Source organism: Cucurbita pepo, chromosome LG12 (genome assembly GCF_002806865.2).
Source record: "Cucurbita pepo subsp. pepo cultivar mu-cu-16 chromosome LG12, ASM280686v2, whole genome shotgun sequence".
In the NCBI taxonomy this organism is placed as follows: domain Eukaryota; kingdom Viridiplantae; phylum Streptophyta; class Magnoliopsida; order Cucurbitales; family Cucurbitaceae; genus Cucurbita; species Cucurbita pepo.
The window spans coordinates 390,955-406,802 of record NC_036649.1 but is presented as its reverse complement, the minus strand read 5'-3'; the positions used below and the strand labels follow the sequence as shown (position 1 = coordinate 406,802).

Genomic DNA, 15,848 nt, shown 5'->3' with positions numbered 1-15,848 from the left:
TTTTTTTTTTTTTTTTTTTTTTTTTTGCACTTAATATTTGAATATTCTGAGTTATTTACATGTGTTCCATAGCCTTCCCTTTTGGTTTGATTTGATTATGATTTTTTAATGTGATTAGTTTCTAGGTAATGTTTGATTATGAAGTTGAATTGCTTATGTATTGTCCATATATTATTTCTTTGGAGCTTTTTAGGATTATAATTATGAATGTAATCTCGTGTTCGATGATTCTTTTGTTCGGTTTTTAAATATTTAAAATTGTTATTTATTTTTCAAGAACGTTTCGGGTCTGAATTGGTAGCGGTTTGGTTTTTGAAAATTAAGCTTAAAAATATTTCAAATATTTAATATTAGGTATTAGAAAATAAATACAAATTCTGGGTCTTCTAATAGAAATTTGTGCATACTGGATTTGTCTTTCAAAAGATGCAAATAATAAAANATTAAGATAATATTTGGTTATACTATTCTTCTAGTGTTTTCTTGTTTCACAAGGATTCTTTTTTGTGATTAGAAGCCGAGTTCATGTTTTGAAAAGAAAATAATTGAGTCCCAATTTGATGTATTGTTATGATCAACTGTTCAAGCAGTTCTAAAAGTTGGTTCATGGCTTTGATAGTCTTGAGTTGGTGATGTGTAGAACATTAGTTAATATTTGTCTTTGTTCACATAAGCTGTCTAAAGGTTCAGATGATTCGTAAGTAGTACAGTAGAACCATTGCGAAGGATGTGCTACCTTGCTGCATGATTATGGTCGTTGCATTCTCAATTGATTCATACATGAAAGATGCTCGATCATGTTTGGTTCTACAATCTCATGAAGGGCATGCTTTTATTATTAATAGATAAACGATGGCCATTTGCCATGTTTCTTGGTTTATCGAGTGTGACGGTCGGTAACTCTGCAGTCAGTCTAAGATTCATTGCAAGTTTTGCTTTTCTTGATATTTAGAGAATAAGGGTGGGTTTGGAATCATTTTGGGTGGGTGTCCAGTGCCTTCGGAAATTCTGTAATCACCAAAAATGCGTTTAGGAAAAGCACACAAGTAGTGAATCTATCGGAAGTGCCTTTCACTTGAATGTCGTTTTCTTCTAAAGTCGTCCCGATCCTTGATCTGTGCTGTTTAGTTTGAGTTGTCATCTTGGATATTCAATGGCCTGTAGATATTAATGGATCATATTTATAAGTCCCCTTACGAAGGGGTTGGGTATGGACGTGTTTCCATTTTTTACTACATGCTAGTCTTTGGCTTCTCTGTTTCAGTAATGGTTGTGGAATCAAGTGGTGGTTGATGCTCTGAATCAAATGTTGGGGAGTTTAGTTCTCTTATTCTTACTACCTTTGCATTTGAATGCTTGCTACATCAATCCTTTTATGAAACATTCATGCAATTGTTATTGCTTTGCTTGATGAAATGTTAGTGCACACCTCTAGTTTCCTTCACTTGATCTAAGATATCGATGGAGCGTATTTTGGAACGACATTCCCGCACTTGTTTTTGATGACATACGGACACCTGAAGCCACAAAAAGCCACACAGGGCTATGTTCCCAGAGTTTTCGGGTTCAAGCTTCACAAAAAGCATGATTGAGTTGGAAAAAGCTAAGCTGCACGTTGGGTCGAGATCTTCGATATTCATCCATTTTCAGATTCTGCGCTGACTGGCGCAATACTCTTCTAATACCTTCGCGACGCGGTTGATATGTGCTTATTACTCCTCATGGTCCTAACTATCAAGGTAAAAAGCTGTTCAAAGTCTCAAAAAATGATCATTAAAGAAAAAATGTTCACAAATGCAAAGTTGTCATAGTAGCTGAACATGTCTTCTTTTCTTCTTATTGTCGTTTCATGAATTAAAATGGTGTTTGTAAGTTTATTTCTCTTTATGGGTTGATAATCAAATTATTTGCTGTTAAGTCCTTGTACTTCGTTTTTTTTATTTTTTACTCCTTGATTCTAATACACGTTAGTCTTATGCCCCTTACCCCCACCATTTCTGAGTTGTAATAAGAATGCCATCTCTTCCTTGTAGACTGCTTAGCGGATGTTTGGTTCATGGTTTTAGCAAAGTTTGAGCTNTAAAAAAAAAAAAAATAAATAAATAAGTTCTCAATTTTGAGTAGTTTGCAAAATTTGTTTCAATTTTATAAAAGTTTATTTCTATAAATAATTGGATTTATTTGATTTGTATATGTTAATCTTTTTAATTTCTTTTTGGAGAACTGATTCTTTTGATTATATTAAAATTGAATGGAAATAATTTCGGGAACCGACTGAATAAATAATTAAAAAAAAAAAAACTAATTATATACGTATTTGATTTATTTGAATCTTGAATGTTCTAAATTAGCTGTATTTTAGAATGCTCTTTGACTTTTTATTATTTCTGCATAAAAAAATTTCATTATATTCTTCGCTGTAAATAATAATAATAAAAAAAAAACATTAAAGATAAATTTATTAATCAAAAAGAAAATTGACAGAAAACTGAAAATTGTAAAACATAAATGTTAAGGCTAAATTAAATTAAATTTTAAAAAATTCTATTTTTATGAAATAGACATCTTAATAGATAAAATTCTGTTTTTGGTTCAATGTTAAACTTGGATCTTTGATAAATATCATTCTTCATTTATTGCTGAAGTAAGAAAATAATTAAATAATTATTTACGTGTTTGAACCATAGTCATTTATTTAGTTTATATAATTATTCTTTTAAAATGTGATAATAATTTAACAGTAATTTAAAAATTAATTGTATTCTATATAAAGTGTGATTTTGTCATAATAAATAGTTTCATAAAAAATATCTCGATATTAATTATATAAATAAAAATACTACAAATTTTTATATTTTATTTAAAAAATATTATTCTTTTTAGCACCTACCTGAAAAAAAAAAAAATGAAGACATGTGACAAAAATTGTATTTATAATATTTTTCTTAACCCTAACCCCGAATTTATTCACAAACTTTATTTATTGATATATTTAGTGACAAGATCGAAATAAACTTTAAACTTAATGATTAAAAATTATTGTTTTTTAAGTTCGGGTTATAATAAAAACCAACTTCATAGTTCATAAATATTTGTATTAATTGGATGAATTTAAGTTTGATTCTCAAACATATGAAAGTCATTAAGTGGTTGGTTCATTTACATCATTATTTAAATGGTTTGAAGATTTCAAAGGGTTGAAATTTTTGAGTCAAAATTAAATATATTGCATCAAGTTCCCCATTTTTTGTGCCCATTCAAAAAGCTCTTTATTTCATTTCTTCCCCTCCAAGTATGCTTATCTTATTTTATTAATTTAATATCCTTTAACACAATTTAAATAATAATATATAAATTTCTCGTTAACAAAATTTGACTATGTTTTTTATTGAAACATAGCCGTTAAATTATATATAGTTTAATAGTATGGGACCAACACTAAAACATATTGTCAATTTTAGCTCGTTACGTATCGTTGTCAGGCTGTGTTTACTAGGAGAGGTTTCCACACCCTTGGTGGGATCGCACAAACCCACCCCCTTTCGGGTCAGCATACTCGCTGGCACACCGCTCTGTGTCTAACTATGATACTATTTGTAATAGTCTGCGCTCACCGCTAGTAGATATTGTCACGTTATGTATCGTCATTAGTCTCACGGTTTCAAACCGCATATGTTAGGGAGGAGTTTCCACGCACTCATAACGAAGGTTTTGTTTTCTCCTCCAACTACTAAGGGTGTAAAAATCTCTTTCTAGTAGACGTGTTTCAAAACTTAACGAGACAGAATGGATAATATCTGCTAGTAGTAGACTTCCGGTGTACTTAAAATAAATAAATAAAACTGTTGGTCCAAATTATAAACGGGTCGATAATTACCAAGTATGTGTAATTTAATACATACAAAAATTTAATTTATTGAAAATATAATCTCGAGGAATATTCCACTAATTAATTAATAAGCTAAGAGACACCAAGACAATTAATTATTATATTTTTAATTAAAAAAATTGTAACAATTAATTATTTAAATTTAAATATTAGATTTTATCATTTAATAATAATTTTTGTGGTTAAAATTATATTAATAAAAATTAATTTTACCCGTATGAAAGAAATGATTCCACTTGAGGGCATATACCCGTGCAGATAATTAAGAACAAGGCATAGAAACAGGGGTATTTTAGTAATTTAAAAGAAAGTAGGGGGGTATTTTGGTAAAAGAGCAGGTTGCCTTCCTTAGCAGAATTGCTTTTTTGGGGTTTCGAATTGATCAAAATTGAATTGTACCATAAATTGTAAGCGAACACCGCTCCTTCTTTATTCTCTCTCTATCTGGGTGATTGGAGAACCGCACCATCGAGTTTTCTCCGCTGAATTCGAAGATTTTAACGCCAAACCATAAGCTTCTCGCAAGAACAAGAACAAGAACAACAAGGATTTGAGTCTTGGATTTGAAGTTCAAGAGACTGAAGGTTTCGTCAGGGGAGAATTTGATTTTTTCTGATTTTGGTTTTTTTGATTTTTGATTTTGATTCTTGTTCTTGTTCTTGTTCGTTTGTTTCTTCCGATTGAGTTTACTTCTTATGTAATGCATCAGAAGAAATCGGAAGTTCAGATCGGAAAAGAAAGCAGCGGCGTCTCTTCCGATTTCAATCCATCCCCTCCTCTTCTTTTCCCATCTTCAATCACAATTCATCAAAAACATCCGCCGCCGCCGCCGCCGCCGCCGTTGTCGTCGTTGCATAATCAATCCCACCGATCTTTTCTCTCTTTCACCACTCCTCAGATTCTAATCGAAACTCCTTCTCATCATGACCCGATTGCGCCATCGCCGTCGTCTTCTTCTTCGAATGCGCCTTATAAGAGACCTCTCTTGACCCATAATCACTCATCTCTCACTAAATCCCCAACTCTTTACCGTCTTCCTTCCACTCCTCAATTCAATTCCCTCAACCCTTCCTTCTTCTCTGTCTCTTTGGCTGTTCGGAGTGCCGCTTTCCGTTTGCTCCGCCGCCTCAAGCAGCTTCGTCGGCTTCGTGTTCATTTACGGTTGATTCTTTTGTTTTCTCTTCCGTTTTTCTATTTCTTAGTTTCTCATCCAACTCATTCGTTTTTCCTTGATTTCCTCTCGGCTTTTGCGTTCTCTGCTGCTCTTTTGTTTTCTCTTAATCTCGCTCTTCCTCGGCTTCCCTCGATACGCTTGTTCCTCGCCCGCTCTTTCCCTGTTAAGCTCATTTCCTCGTCTTCAAATTCTAGAGCGCATCTTCCGGTTTTGTGGTCAATTGGTTCTCGATCAAAATCAGAGAAGAGATTGAATTCAGGTTGTTGGGTTCAGGTCTACAGCGATGGCGATGTTTATGAGGGGGAGTTTCATAAGGGGAAGTGTTCAGGCAGTGGAGTTTATTACTATTATATGAGTGGTAGATATGAAGGAGATTGGGTTGATGGGAAATACGATGGATATGGTGTTGAAACATGGGCTAGAGGAAGCCGGTATCGTGGGCAGTACCTGCTGGGGCTACGCCATGGTTTTGGGATGTATAGGTTTTACACTGGAGATGTTTATGCCGGAGAATGGTCCAATGGGCAGAGCCATGGACGTGGAGTTCATACTTGCGACGATGGAAGCCGATTCGTCGGGGAATTCAAATGGGGTGTCAAACATGGGCTTGGTCATTACCATTTCAGGTAGCTAAATGTGTTTTCATGAAGATTTCTAGCTAAAACTGCTGTTTTTTTTTTTTGTTCTTGCATAACTGTTTATGAAATTATGCATTGCTGGTTAGGAATCACGACCCATTGCTTTTGGTTTTTCTAAAATGCCTCGTGTCAGTGGAGATGTGTTCTCTACTTATAAACCCACGATCATTCCCTTAATTAGCCAATGTGGGACTCCGTCGAGGGATTTGCTGTGGATTTGATTTGCTAAAATCTATGCATTTGTTCTTTCAGATAGTTTGTCCAAAGATTGGTCATTGGGTGAATTACATTGACTCGTTTGGTTTATTCTGTAAATTCTAGTTCTTTTAATAGTATTGAAGATTTTACTCGTTGAGCATAATCTTCCTGATGTTGTTGGATTGGATACCATTTCTTTTTCGTATCGGTATTGAATTTTTTTCGTAAAATTTCCCTTTTCATTTTGATATTGAATCGTTTTTGTAAAATTTCTAGAAACGGGGACACATATGCTGGAGAATATTTTGCGGACAAAATGCACGGATTTGGGGTATATCAATTTGCTAATAATGGACACCGATATGAGGGAGCATGGCACGAAGGCAGACGTCAAGGACTCGGAATGTATACGTATAGAAATGGCGAAACTCAATCCGGTCACTGGCAGAATGGAGTTCTTGACATTCCTAGCACTCAAAACTCTACTTATCCAGTATCTGCTGTTGCAGTTTATCATTCCAAAGTACTGAATGCAGTGCAGGTAAAGTCCCTCTTATAGCTACATGAACGATTTTGAGTTGTTGCGTGTCGTTCAGCTTTCTTCCATCGTTCTTTCAACGGAGATGGTTTTCTGATTGTTTGCTATTTGCATTGTCTACAGGAAGCAAGACGAGCAGCTCAGAAAGCCTATGATGTCGGTAAAGTGGACGAAAGGGTGAACCGGGCAGTAGCAGCGGCAAATAGAGCAGCCAATGCAGCTAGAGTAGCTGCAGTCAAGGCAGTACAAAAGCAAATGCAACGCGGCAGAAACAACGACAATACTTCAGTTGTTTGAGTCTCTGCAACAGCAGTTCATCAGGCGATAACTTCGAAGGGAAGGTTCGTTCGATTTCTGCTCGGTTTCATTTTTTTCTCACACCGTACTATTTAGCTCATGCGTTAAGAGGAAGGATTTGATATGGGAAACCGAATAGGGGCCGAAATAGCTAGGATTTCTCTGCATTAACACTATCTAATGGGGAGAGAAAGAGAAGATAAAGTATTGATATGTAAACTAATTTTGCATTTTGTTCCATTTTTGTAAAGATGAGAAGAAAGGAAGGTAAGATTATGTGAATGAAATTACTGATGGAAGTGTGGATGAAATTCTCATCCCCAAAGCCACGTTGTATTTGAATTTATTGGTCTTGTTCTTCTTCACTACCATAAAATTGTCTATAGGTAGCCAATAAAGTATATATATCTATCTGCCACTTTGCTCGAAACTCTTCGTGCTGTCGTATAATAATGGTTGGATAAATGTAATGACCTAAACCTACTACTAGCCGATATTGTCATTTTTCGGCTTTTCCTTTCAAGTTTCCTCTTTAGGTTTTTAAAACATGTCTTCTAGGGAGAGGTTTCCACACCCTTATAAAGAATGTTTCGTTCTCCTCTCCAATCGATATGAGATCTCGCAATCCACCCCCCTTCGAGCTGGCACATCGTTTGGTGTTTAGTTCTGATACCATTTGTAATGGCCCAAGTCCACCGCTAGCCGATGTTGTCCTATTTGGAGTTTCCCTTCTGAGCTTCCTCTAAAGGTTTTTAAAATGTGCATGCTTGAGAGAGGTTTTTACGCCCTCATAAAGAATGTTTTGTTTTCCTCTCAAACCGATGTGGTCACAATAAATTTGCATCCTCCCTAGTAACCTCTGATATAAACTTGAGGTAGTTTTACCGTTTTCTCTAATCTATCCATCGGTGCATAACTGTAAGCCGCATTATAGCGGTCTCCTCGAATAACCTCTCCCATCTAAGCCCGAGAACTTAGTCTTGATTTGATGTCCACTTGATTGAATTTCTTATTTCATTTCGCCTTATTTATATTTTGCTCAGGACAAGTCCAAACTGAAAAAACTAACCAGGCTGAATCGAATCAGGTTCATCAGTAAACTATGTTCATCAATTGGGTTTTTTTACCCGAACAATGGTTAGTTTTTCTTCGGGTTTTTTTAAGATAATGATAATAATTTATATAAAATTTGTTCGATATAATAAATTAGTTGTTTTTTTAATTAACATTTATAAAATCATCGGTTTAAATTAATAAGATCCGTTTAAGAAATTTATAATATTTGTAATTATGAATAATAAAATCTATTTACAAACATTATTAATTTAGAAGTTTAATTAAATTATTAATTTTATGTTATTGTAAAAAAGAAAATTTCTTTTTTTACAAAAAAAAAAAAAAAGAAAAAAAAAAGCATGATTTTTCTTGTTGCTTTGTCTTCAAACTTAACTTCCAAGTAATCTCTAAATCATTTTGAAAGTATTGTCTTAATTCTATCATTTAAATTAAATTAATCTAAAAAATAAATGACATTCGTAAATTAATTAATAGTTAGTTAAGAATGTCTTAGATTAAATTATGTTTATGTTGTAATTAATTTTTTTTTATATTAATTATTAAATCATAAAACGCAAAACTCGTGAAATTTATTTTCAAAAATGAAAAAAATAACAAAAAAATGAAAATTATACAATTTACAGAAATAACTCAATCTTTATGAATCTCTAAATAAATTCATAAAGATTTAGGGATAAAAATATAATATTTTGAAAGATAAGGACCAAATGAAAATTATACAATTTACATACAGATAAAATAAATATGGGCCTATTGGGCCTATTGGGCCTGTTGGGCTTTCATTTCTAGGTTCCATTTTGCCACACGTATAAAAGCAACAAACTACCTTAACCTTTGTTCAGCCGCGCAGGGAAGTGTTGAACATTTATAGGGTTTCCGCTCTCTCCTGCTAATTCGACAAAATGGTAATCCCATTGCCTGCTGCTCATATTTTGGTTTATATGTTTTTATTCATGTTTGTAATTGGAGAATCCCTTGAGATTGTTTTTGTATATTCGTAAGTCGAAATTGATTACGTATTTCGTAATGACATCTCTTTGGCATTTAACGATGTATTTTGTTGAGCGATCAAGTTATTGTCGCTCTGTTAATTTGCCGGGAAATTTGAAGATTTCATGAACGTGGTTAATGATTTCGATACGTTTCGTGTTTTATCGGTGTTCTGAATAAGAATGCAGTATCGTTGTTTAGATGTTTGTATCCGGCATTATTGTGATATTCAGGATATGACATATGAAGCTTCGGCGAGTAGAATATTGTTATTTTTTAATGCATACGAACTTAGCTATTTGATATAGAACAGAGCATTCTTTTGCAAGTTCTGTTTGGAAATCCAACAAGATAAATTCTGTCTTTACATTTTAATTTTTTTTTTTGGTATAGTTTTACTCTGTAATAAAATTTAAACTAATTGCAATAATCTTTTCAATTCATTTAGTTATTGCTGGTTGTTAGGTAGGGAAGATGAATGAAATAATTATGCTGAATTTAGAATCTATCTGTAAGACAATCGCTTATTCTCCTTTCGAACCAGATGCAAAGCTTGATTGTTAACTTTGTATAGCTAAGCTAAATGCCATAACGAGCATAGTTTAGTTGACATAAAGTATGTATTTTTTTATCAAAAGGTCTGAGGTTTAAATTTTCCGCTCACGTTGTACTAAAAAACCATTGGCTAGTTAATCAGGGTGTCGGCCAAAGTTATGAATTTTTCATTTTGATGTCTTAATCTCTTAATTTGGTACATTAAAGTCTCGACTTAAAATTCTTTCAATCCTTTTTATCAATTCTTCTTTTTGTTCATGATGGTTGGATGCATGACTCTCCCATCTTTTTATGATGTTGTAGACAAAGAGAACCAAGAAGGCTGGGATCGTTGGCAAGTACGGTATGTGCTACTGTCGTCCTTGTTCCCAAGATATGATTGAATTGAAAAATTTAGGAAGTGGGAATATGTATAGGATTTAATGATTGAGGAGAATATTCTGATGTTTGCTCTGATAGATATATACTTCTTAACTGGTCTGGAATTTACGTCAGTGTTCATCAAACATTTTTCTTGTCTGCTAGCTGAGAACTTCCCCCATCCCCACACTCGCACCAAAAAAAATGCGAAACTATAAAAACAACTTTACCCATTGTCTTAAAAACACCTTTAGTTTTTCAAAAGTTTATATGTCACTAAACCCTTCATAAATACCCTTAGAGTAGATTTTAGATGGACATTGGGACCTGGAACAATGTAGCATGACCCTAGAATTGTGTAGCGATTCAAATTTTCTTTTTACACCATTTCAGGTTTCAATTTTCATTCTGAAATGCTGAAGGATTTTTACTGCTTTCTTGATTGCAGGTACTCGTTATGGTGCTAGTTTGAGGAAGCAAATTAAGAAGATGGAAGTAAGTCAGCACAGCAAGTACTTCTGTGAGTTTTGCGGAAAGGTACAACAGCGTTAAAACCTTCTCTATGTGACTCTGAGTCCTTGCTGTTATGATAACTAAAAGCTTATATGAAGCTATGGATGTGAATTACTTAGCAATATTGGTGTATCCTTTCAGTATGCTGTGAAGAGAAAGGCTGTCGGAATATGGGGTTGCAAAGATTGTGGTAAAGTGAAAGCAGGAGGCGCTTACACGTTGAAGTAAGCATATCTGAATTGCTCTCTCAATTTTTTTTCCCATCATATTCTTCAATGTTTTAATTATGTTTGTGAATGACAGTACTGCTAGTGCCGTCACTGTGAGGAGTACCATTAGAAGGTTGAGGGAGCAGACGGAGAGCTAAATCCAATCCTAAATTTATCATTCTATCTATCTATGAGATCGCACGGAGTAATGTTGTTGAGGTTCTCGAGTCGTCTTTAATTTCCATATATTTTTGCCGAATTCGTATCTTCTATCTTCAAACAGAAGTTGAGAAATGAATCAGTTTGTGGAATCTTGAGTTGATGATAATGAATGTGGGATATTTGTTTTAGAATCTGAATTTTAGTTTAATTAGTATTATAAGCTAGAAATTCCCCATATAATATTGAAACTGAAATGGTTGTTATTTATGTTGTGCTATGATCTCATTTATTCCTTGCTGCAGAATCCATCCTCCGGCCGTCAATTCTGGGGGCCTATATTAATTGGTTTAAAATTATACTTTCTGAAGACTTATCCAGCAGGTACAATTCCTCAATTCGATTCCACTTTCTGAATCGAGCCTTGTATTTTCTAAAAATGAATTTCCCTTATTATAAGCTCAGTCTTTTTATGTTTATTTAATTGGTCTTTCAATTCTTTTTGTAAACCATATTAGGTTCAACCACCGATCATATAGAATGTTGATATTTAAATTTTATGAGATTTTAGTTTTGATTTAAAAAAAATGAACAAATTTGATGAATGGGTCGGGTCAAGTTGGGTTTGTGAACCAAAGAATCTTTCTTTCCGACCCAATTCAATTCAACCCGTGTACGTGAACAACCTTATATCCATCGGGAGGGAGAAAGGGGAGATTTAGACATAAATGAATAAGAAAGAAAAGGAAAAAAGGGAACACTAAGTTTGGATGAATACCCAACAATGGGAGATTTTGTCTCTAACGTCTTCTTATGTCTCCTTTTATTATTATATTATTATTATTAGTAGTATTCCTTTCCCATGTCTCTCTTATCTCCCTCTCGCTTTTACCGATTTATTTTATTACCTTAAACCTCTCCCATTTTTTGGTCTATATAATTTCAAATTTTTTTAATAATTTTGTTTAGATTATGTGTTTTTCTTGTTATTTAATTTATTAGGCTTGGTAAAACAATAATTCTCACATGTTATTTAATTTAATTTTATACAAACCTAAATTCTATTGAAATTTGTAAATTTATTGACGTTTTTATGTTCTTTTATGTTTAAATTTGTAGGTGAAGGTAAAAATTTGAAATATTTGCCTATTGGAGTCGGAATTTGAATAGTAAGTTTTGAGGGTAAATTGATAGAATGTAATAATTTTGAGGGTAAATATATTGAGTTTTTGGTAAAATTTAAATGTATTTATTTATATTATTATTTATTAGGAAAGAGAAAAAAAGGGGGTGGGAAAGGGTAACAAAACAGTTGCATTTTGGTAATGGGTTAGTTTGGATTGGCTGATTGCATGGACTAACCCATTGTGGGCCCCACTTAATGATTTCTTTTTTTTAAAAAAAAAAAAAAAAAAAACTATTTGTTATTTTCTACCAGCAACTGCACCGCCCCCACCTTTGCTCGTACTTCCTTTTTCATATTTCCACATTTACCCCTTACCACCTCAATTTAATTAATCCCTTTGTGTTCTTACAATATCTAAATCTTTTTTTTATTAATACTTAAACTACTTCAATTGTGTTTACATTTATTTTTTTTGTCAAAAAAATCACTTGGAAGCAGCGTTACTAAGTTCACGTTAGAGGTTAAAATTGTAATTTTACATATTCCTTTTGAAAAATATTTAGCTCGATTGAACCTTACTTGTTTTGAAGTGCTTTTAAAAGTGAAAAAAAATGAAGACTATCACACAAATAAGTACACGTAATTTTAGTATGTTTTATCTTCACTCGTATGTTTTTGAGTAAAAATTTTAGAAGATCAACCAATATAGAATTGCTCAAAACAAACATATTGGAATTTCAATGATTGAGCCATAACAAAGTAAATACATTTTGTTGGTATAGATAGTAATTATAAATTCCTTTAAGTATTTCTTTACTGTCATGTCCTCGAAATCACTCTTATTTAGGACTAGTCTTAATTCGTTCATATATTTTTCTTTTACTCGAGCATCATATGTTATTTGGATCCCTCTCATTGAATCATTTATGTAGGACTAAAAATTGGGAAATACTAGAAAAGGGGTATTTTTTTTTATTTATTTATTTATAAAAAATGTGAATGGCATAATAGTAATTAAAGTGGAAAAAGCGAGGGAAAAAGAGAAAGAAAAGAGAGAAGGGGTAGAGTAACAGTACAGATCACGCAGCTATGTATCAGAAAAAATACGGAGATTATGAGTGGGCCCCACACCTACTGGAATCTCTCTCTCTCTCTAACAAACTCTCTCTCTCTCTTTCTAACGACACTCAGTTTTCCTTACAAAACAAGCAACCATTCCCACTTCCTTCTTCTTCTTCTTCTTCTTCTTCTTCTTCTTCGTTTCTTCCTTCTTCTTCTTCTTCTTCTTCGTTTCTTCCTTCTTCTTGATCTTTCAAACTCTCTCTCATGATCTTTACAGTCAGCTTCCATGGAGGAAACAACGCTGAGTGGACCTTCTTCAAGCTTCTTCTTCTTCTTCTTCTTCAGATTTGTGATCGGCTGATGTGAATCGAAGACCTCCATTCCATAGCTTTCTTTTCTGTTTTGCTTCAGAGAAAGTAGGTTATGGTTTTTCTTTCTTTTCTGGTTTCGTCTTTTTTAGAGGCATTTTCTTTTCTCTGACATCTTTGTTTCTTTCCTTTTTCTAACATTTGCTTTAATGGCTGAATCACAGTTTTCGTACGACAAAAATGTATGAAGAAACTGCCTGTTCCGATCCCAATTCCATGTCAGCTGAACCTACACCACCTGTTGTACCAGATGCTTCTCAAAATGGCTTTCCTCAAACAATGGCGCATATTCCCTCTTTGCCTTCGTTTCCTCCTCCTCCTCCTCCTCCACTCATAGTCGGCGGTGGTCAGGACACCCATGCCAATTTTGATGACAATAATCTCAATCTTTCCATGGACGAGATTTCTTACCACCACCACCACCACCACCGCAGCGGCGGCGGCGACGCCATGGAACTCGAGTTTCAGCAGCAGGGGGTGGGGTTTGATAACTGTAACATGAACCCTAGTTTTGGTCAAGAGGTAAGTTCTGATTCGAATCGGATGGTTTGTCTTGATCAATCCGCTTGGGTTGGGTCGCAAATTCAAGAAATGGGGTTTAATCACCATCTGATTCAATCTCAAGATCATCAGTTTTCAGATTCCGCCATGGCAGCCGCCTATACTCAAGCTCCGGACCTCTTAAACTTCTTCAACATGCCAGCTGCTAGATGCTCCAACAACTCTTCCATCTCCTTCTCCAACAACACCATCTCCAACCTCCACTCCTCCGCCATGGGGGGGTTTCTTGCAGACCTTCCCGCCGGCGACGGTAGCAACCCATCATCGACTTCGCTTTCAATACTCTACGACCCTCTGTTCCACCTGAATCTGCCACCACAGCCGCCGCTGTTTAGGGAGCTGTTTCACTCTCTTCCTCATGGATACGGTCTGCCGACGGCTAGTTCCAGAGGTCGGGGAGGGAGTCTGTTCCCGGAGGGGGAGATAATGGAGAGAGAAGGAACTGCTGGAGTTTATGAAGACGGCGATGGAAGTGGAGTTTTGGAGTTCAGTAGGGATATGGCGGATTGTATTGGAAAAGGGAGAGATGGGAAAATGACCAAACATTTTGCCACTGAACGCCAAAGAAGAGTTCAATTGAATGACAAATATAAAGCTCTCAGGAGTTTGGTTCCAAGCCCTACTAAGGTTTTTCCATTTCCCATTAACTTCGATTTCCTTTCTGGGTATGGCTGAATCAAGCTGTTTTAATTCTTGAACTGCCATTATTATGATTATGATTATGATTATCCTTCTTTGATCTTGAACTAAAAACTTATAGACTGTTCTTGAGTTTACTATTTTTGGACTTTAATTTGATTTCTGGGTGTGGCTTAATCAAGCTTTATCTCTCTAATCCGCCATTAATGTTCCTTCCTTGAATCTTAAGCCACAATCTAGACTGAAGATTCACTGTTTTATTGAAAATTCCTTTCTGGGTATTGATAAAATCGATCTCTCTCTCCCTCTCCCTCTCTTTTAACCTACCATTTTTGTTGTTGTTGGATCTTAAACCAAACACCAGACTGATAGGGCATCAATTGTGGGAGACGCCATAAATTACATAAAAGAGCTTCTGAGAGAAGTGAAGGAGCTGAAACTACTGGTGGAGAAGAAGAGATGCAGCAGAGAGAGGAGCAAGAGGCACCGGACGGCCGAGGAAGACGGCGGCGCATGGGATGTGGAGAGCTCAAATGCAAAGACAGGTGCTGTGGGAGACGGCGGTGAGGATCAAAGCTACAACTTGAGGAGCTCATGGCTGCAGAGGAAGACCAAAGACACTGAAGTTGATGTGAGAATTGTTGACGATGAAGTCACCATAAAGCTTGTGCAGCGCAAACTCAACTGCTTGTTGCTCGTCTCTAAATTGCTCGACGATCTTCAGCTTGATCTTCACCATGTCGCCGGCGGCCACATTGGCGATTACTACAGCTTCTTGTTCAATACCAAGGTTCGTCCCAAACCATAACTTTTTCCTTTTCTTTGTGCTCATTCTTCCAATCATACTTCATAAACGTCTTAAAATTGACTTCAAACTAGAAATTCGTTAGATGTTGAATGATAAAATTGGGTCATAAAGTGGTCTACTGGTGAACAATGCCACCCAATTTCGATTTCAGATAACATTCTATCAGATTTCTACTTCTAACACTAATTTTGAAATTTTTGTGAAAATTATTACCACTTGTGAATATTTTTAAAACAACCCTTTTTTTATTTTAGTTATTCCTAATTGGGGAAGTAAATAATAATAATAATAATAATGTAGAAGTGTTTGGAATTGATCAGATATATGAAGGTTCATCAGTGTATGCAAGTGCCATAGCCAACAAGGTTATGGAGGCAGTGGACAGACAGTACAACAGCACCAACAACACCGCCAACACATCCATCACTCCACACACCAATACCTATTAATTAGTGTTCTTCTTCTCCTCATCAAACCCTAAACCCTAAACCCTAATTGTTTTCTAATTTCTAATCTTAATTAGTTTATATTACTTAATATAGTTGGTCCCACGTCCCACTTATCTCTAATAAAGCTTCTCTTTATTTCAATCGTTCTCGTTTTTTAGTTCATCCATACACATGACACATGAGGTGAGAGAATCGAATCTAATTTATGCAATAATAAAGTCTTTGTTCTGTTTTTGTT

General features: G+C 34.8%; 3 protein-coding genes across 4 annotated transcripts; all 3 read left to right on the top strand.

The window, feature by feature from the left end:
• Positions 1 to 4,294: 4,294 nt before the first annotated feature.
• On the top strand, positions 4,295 to 7,097 carry LOC111807328. Its single transcript, XM_023693002.1, has 3 exons — positions 4,295 to 5,689; positions 6,176 to 6,440; positions 6,561 to 7,097. The coding sequence occupies exons 1-3, from the start codon at positions 4,590 to 4,592 to the stop codon at positions 6,732 to 6,734; spliced, it is 1,539 nt and encodes a 512-aa protein (XP_023548770.1). The 5' UTR covers positions 4,295 to 4,589; the 3' UTR covers positions 6,735 to 7,097.
• A 1,550-nt stretch (positions 7,098 to 8,647) lies between these two features.
• Positions 8,648 to 10,797, top strand: LOC111806490 (60S ribosomal protein L37a). The gene is made up of 5 exons (XM_023691831.1): positions 8,648 to 8,716; positions 9,660 to 9,699; positions 10,165 to 10,253; positions 10,371 to 10,453; positions 10,533 to 10,797. The coding sequence occupies exons 1-5, from the start codon at positions 8,714 to 8,716 to the stop codon at positions 10,594 to 10,596; spliced, it is 279 nt and encodes a 92-aa protein (XP_023547599.1). The 5' UTR covers positions 8,648 to 8,713; the 3' UTR covers positions 10,597 to 10,797.
• A 2,045-nt stretch (positions 10,798 to 12,842) lies between these two features.
• On the top strand, positions 12,843 to 15,751 carry LOC111806417 (transcription factor bHLH91-like). 2 transcript variants are annotated; one of them, XM_023691727.1, is made up of 4 exons: positions 12,843 to 13,201; positions 13,318 to 14,341; positions 14,718 to 15,143; positions 15,482 to 15,751. In XM_023691727.1, exons 2-4 carry the CDS (start codon positions 13,334 to 13,336, stop codon positions 15,608 to 15,610), a joined length of 1,563 nt encoding a protein of 520 aa, XP_023547495.1. In that variant the 5' UTR covers positions 12,843 to 13,201; positions 13,318 to 13,333; the 3' UTR covers positions 15,611 to 15,751. The 2 variants fall into 2 exon arrangements, with proteins under 2 accessions (XP_023547495.1, XP_023547496.1); XM_023691728.1 differs by having other exon boundaries at positions 12,843 to 13,205.
• Positions 15,752 to 15,848: the final 97 nt, after the last annotated feature.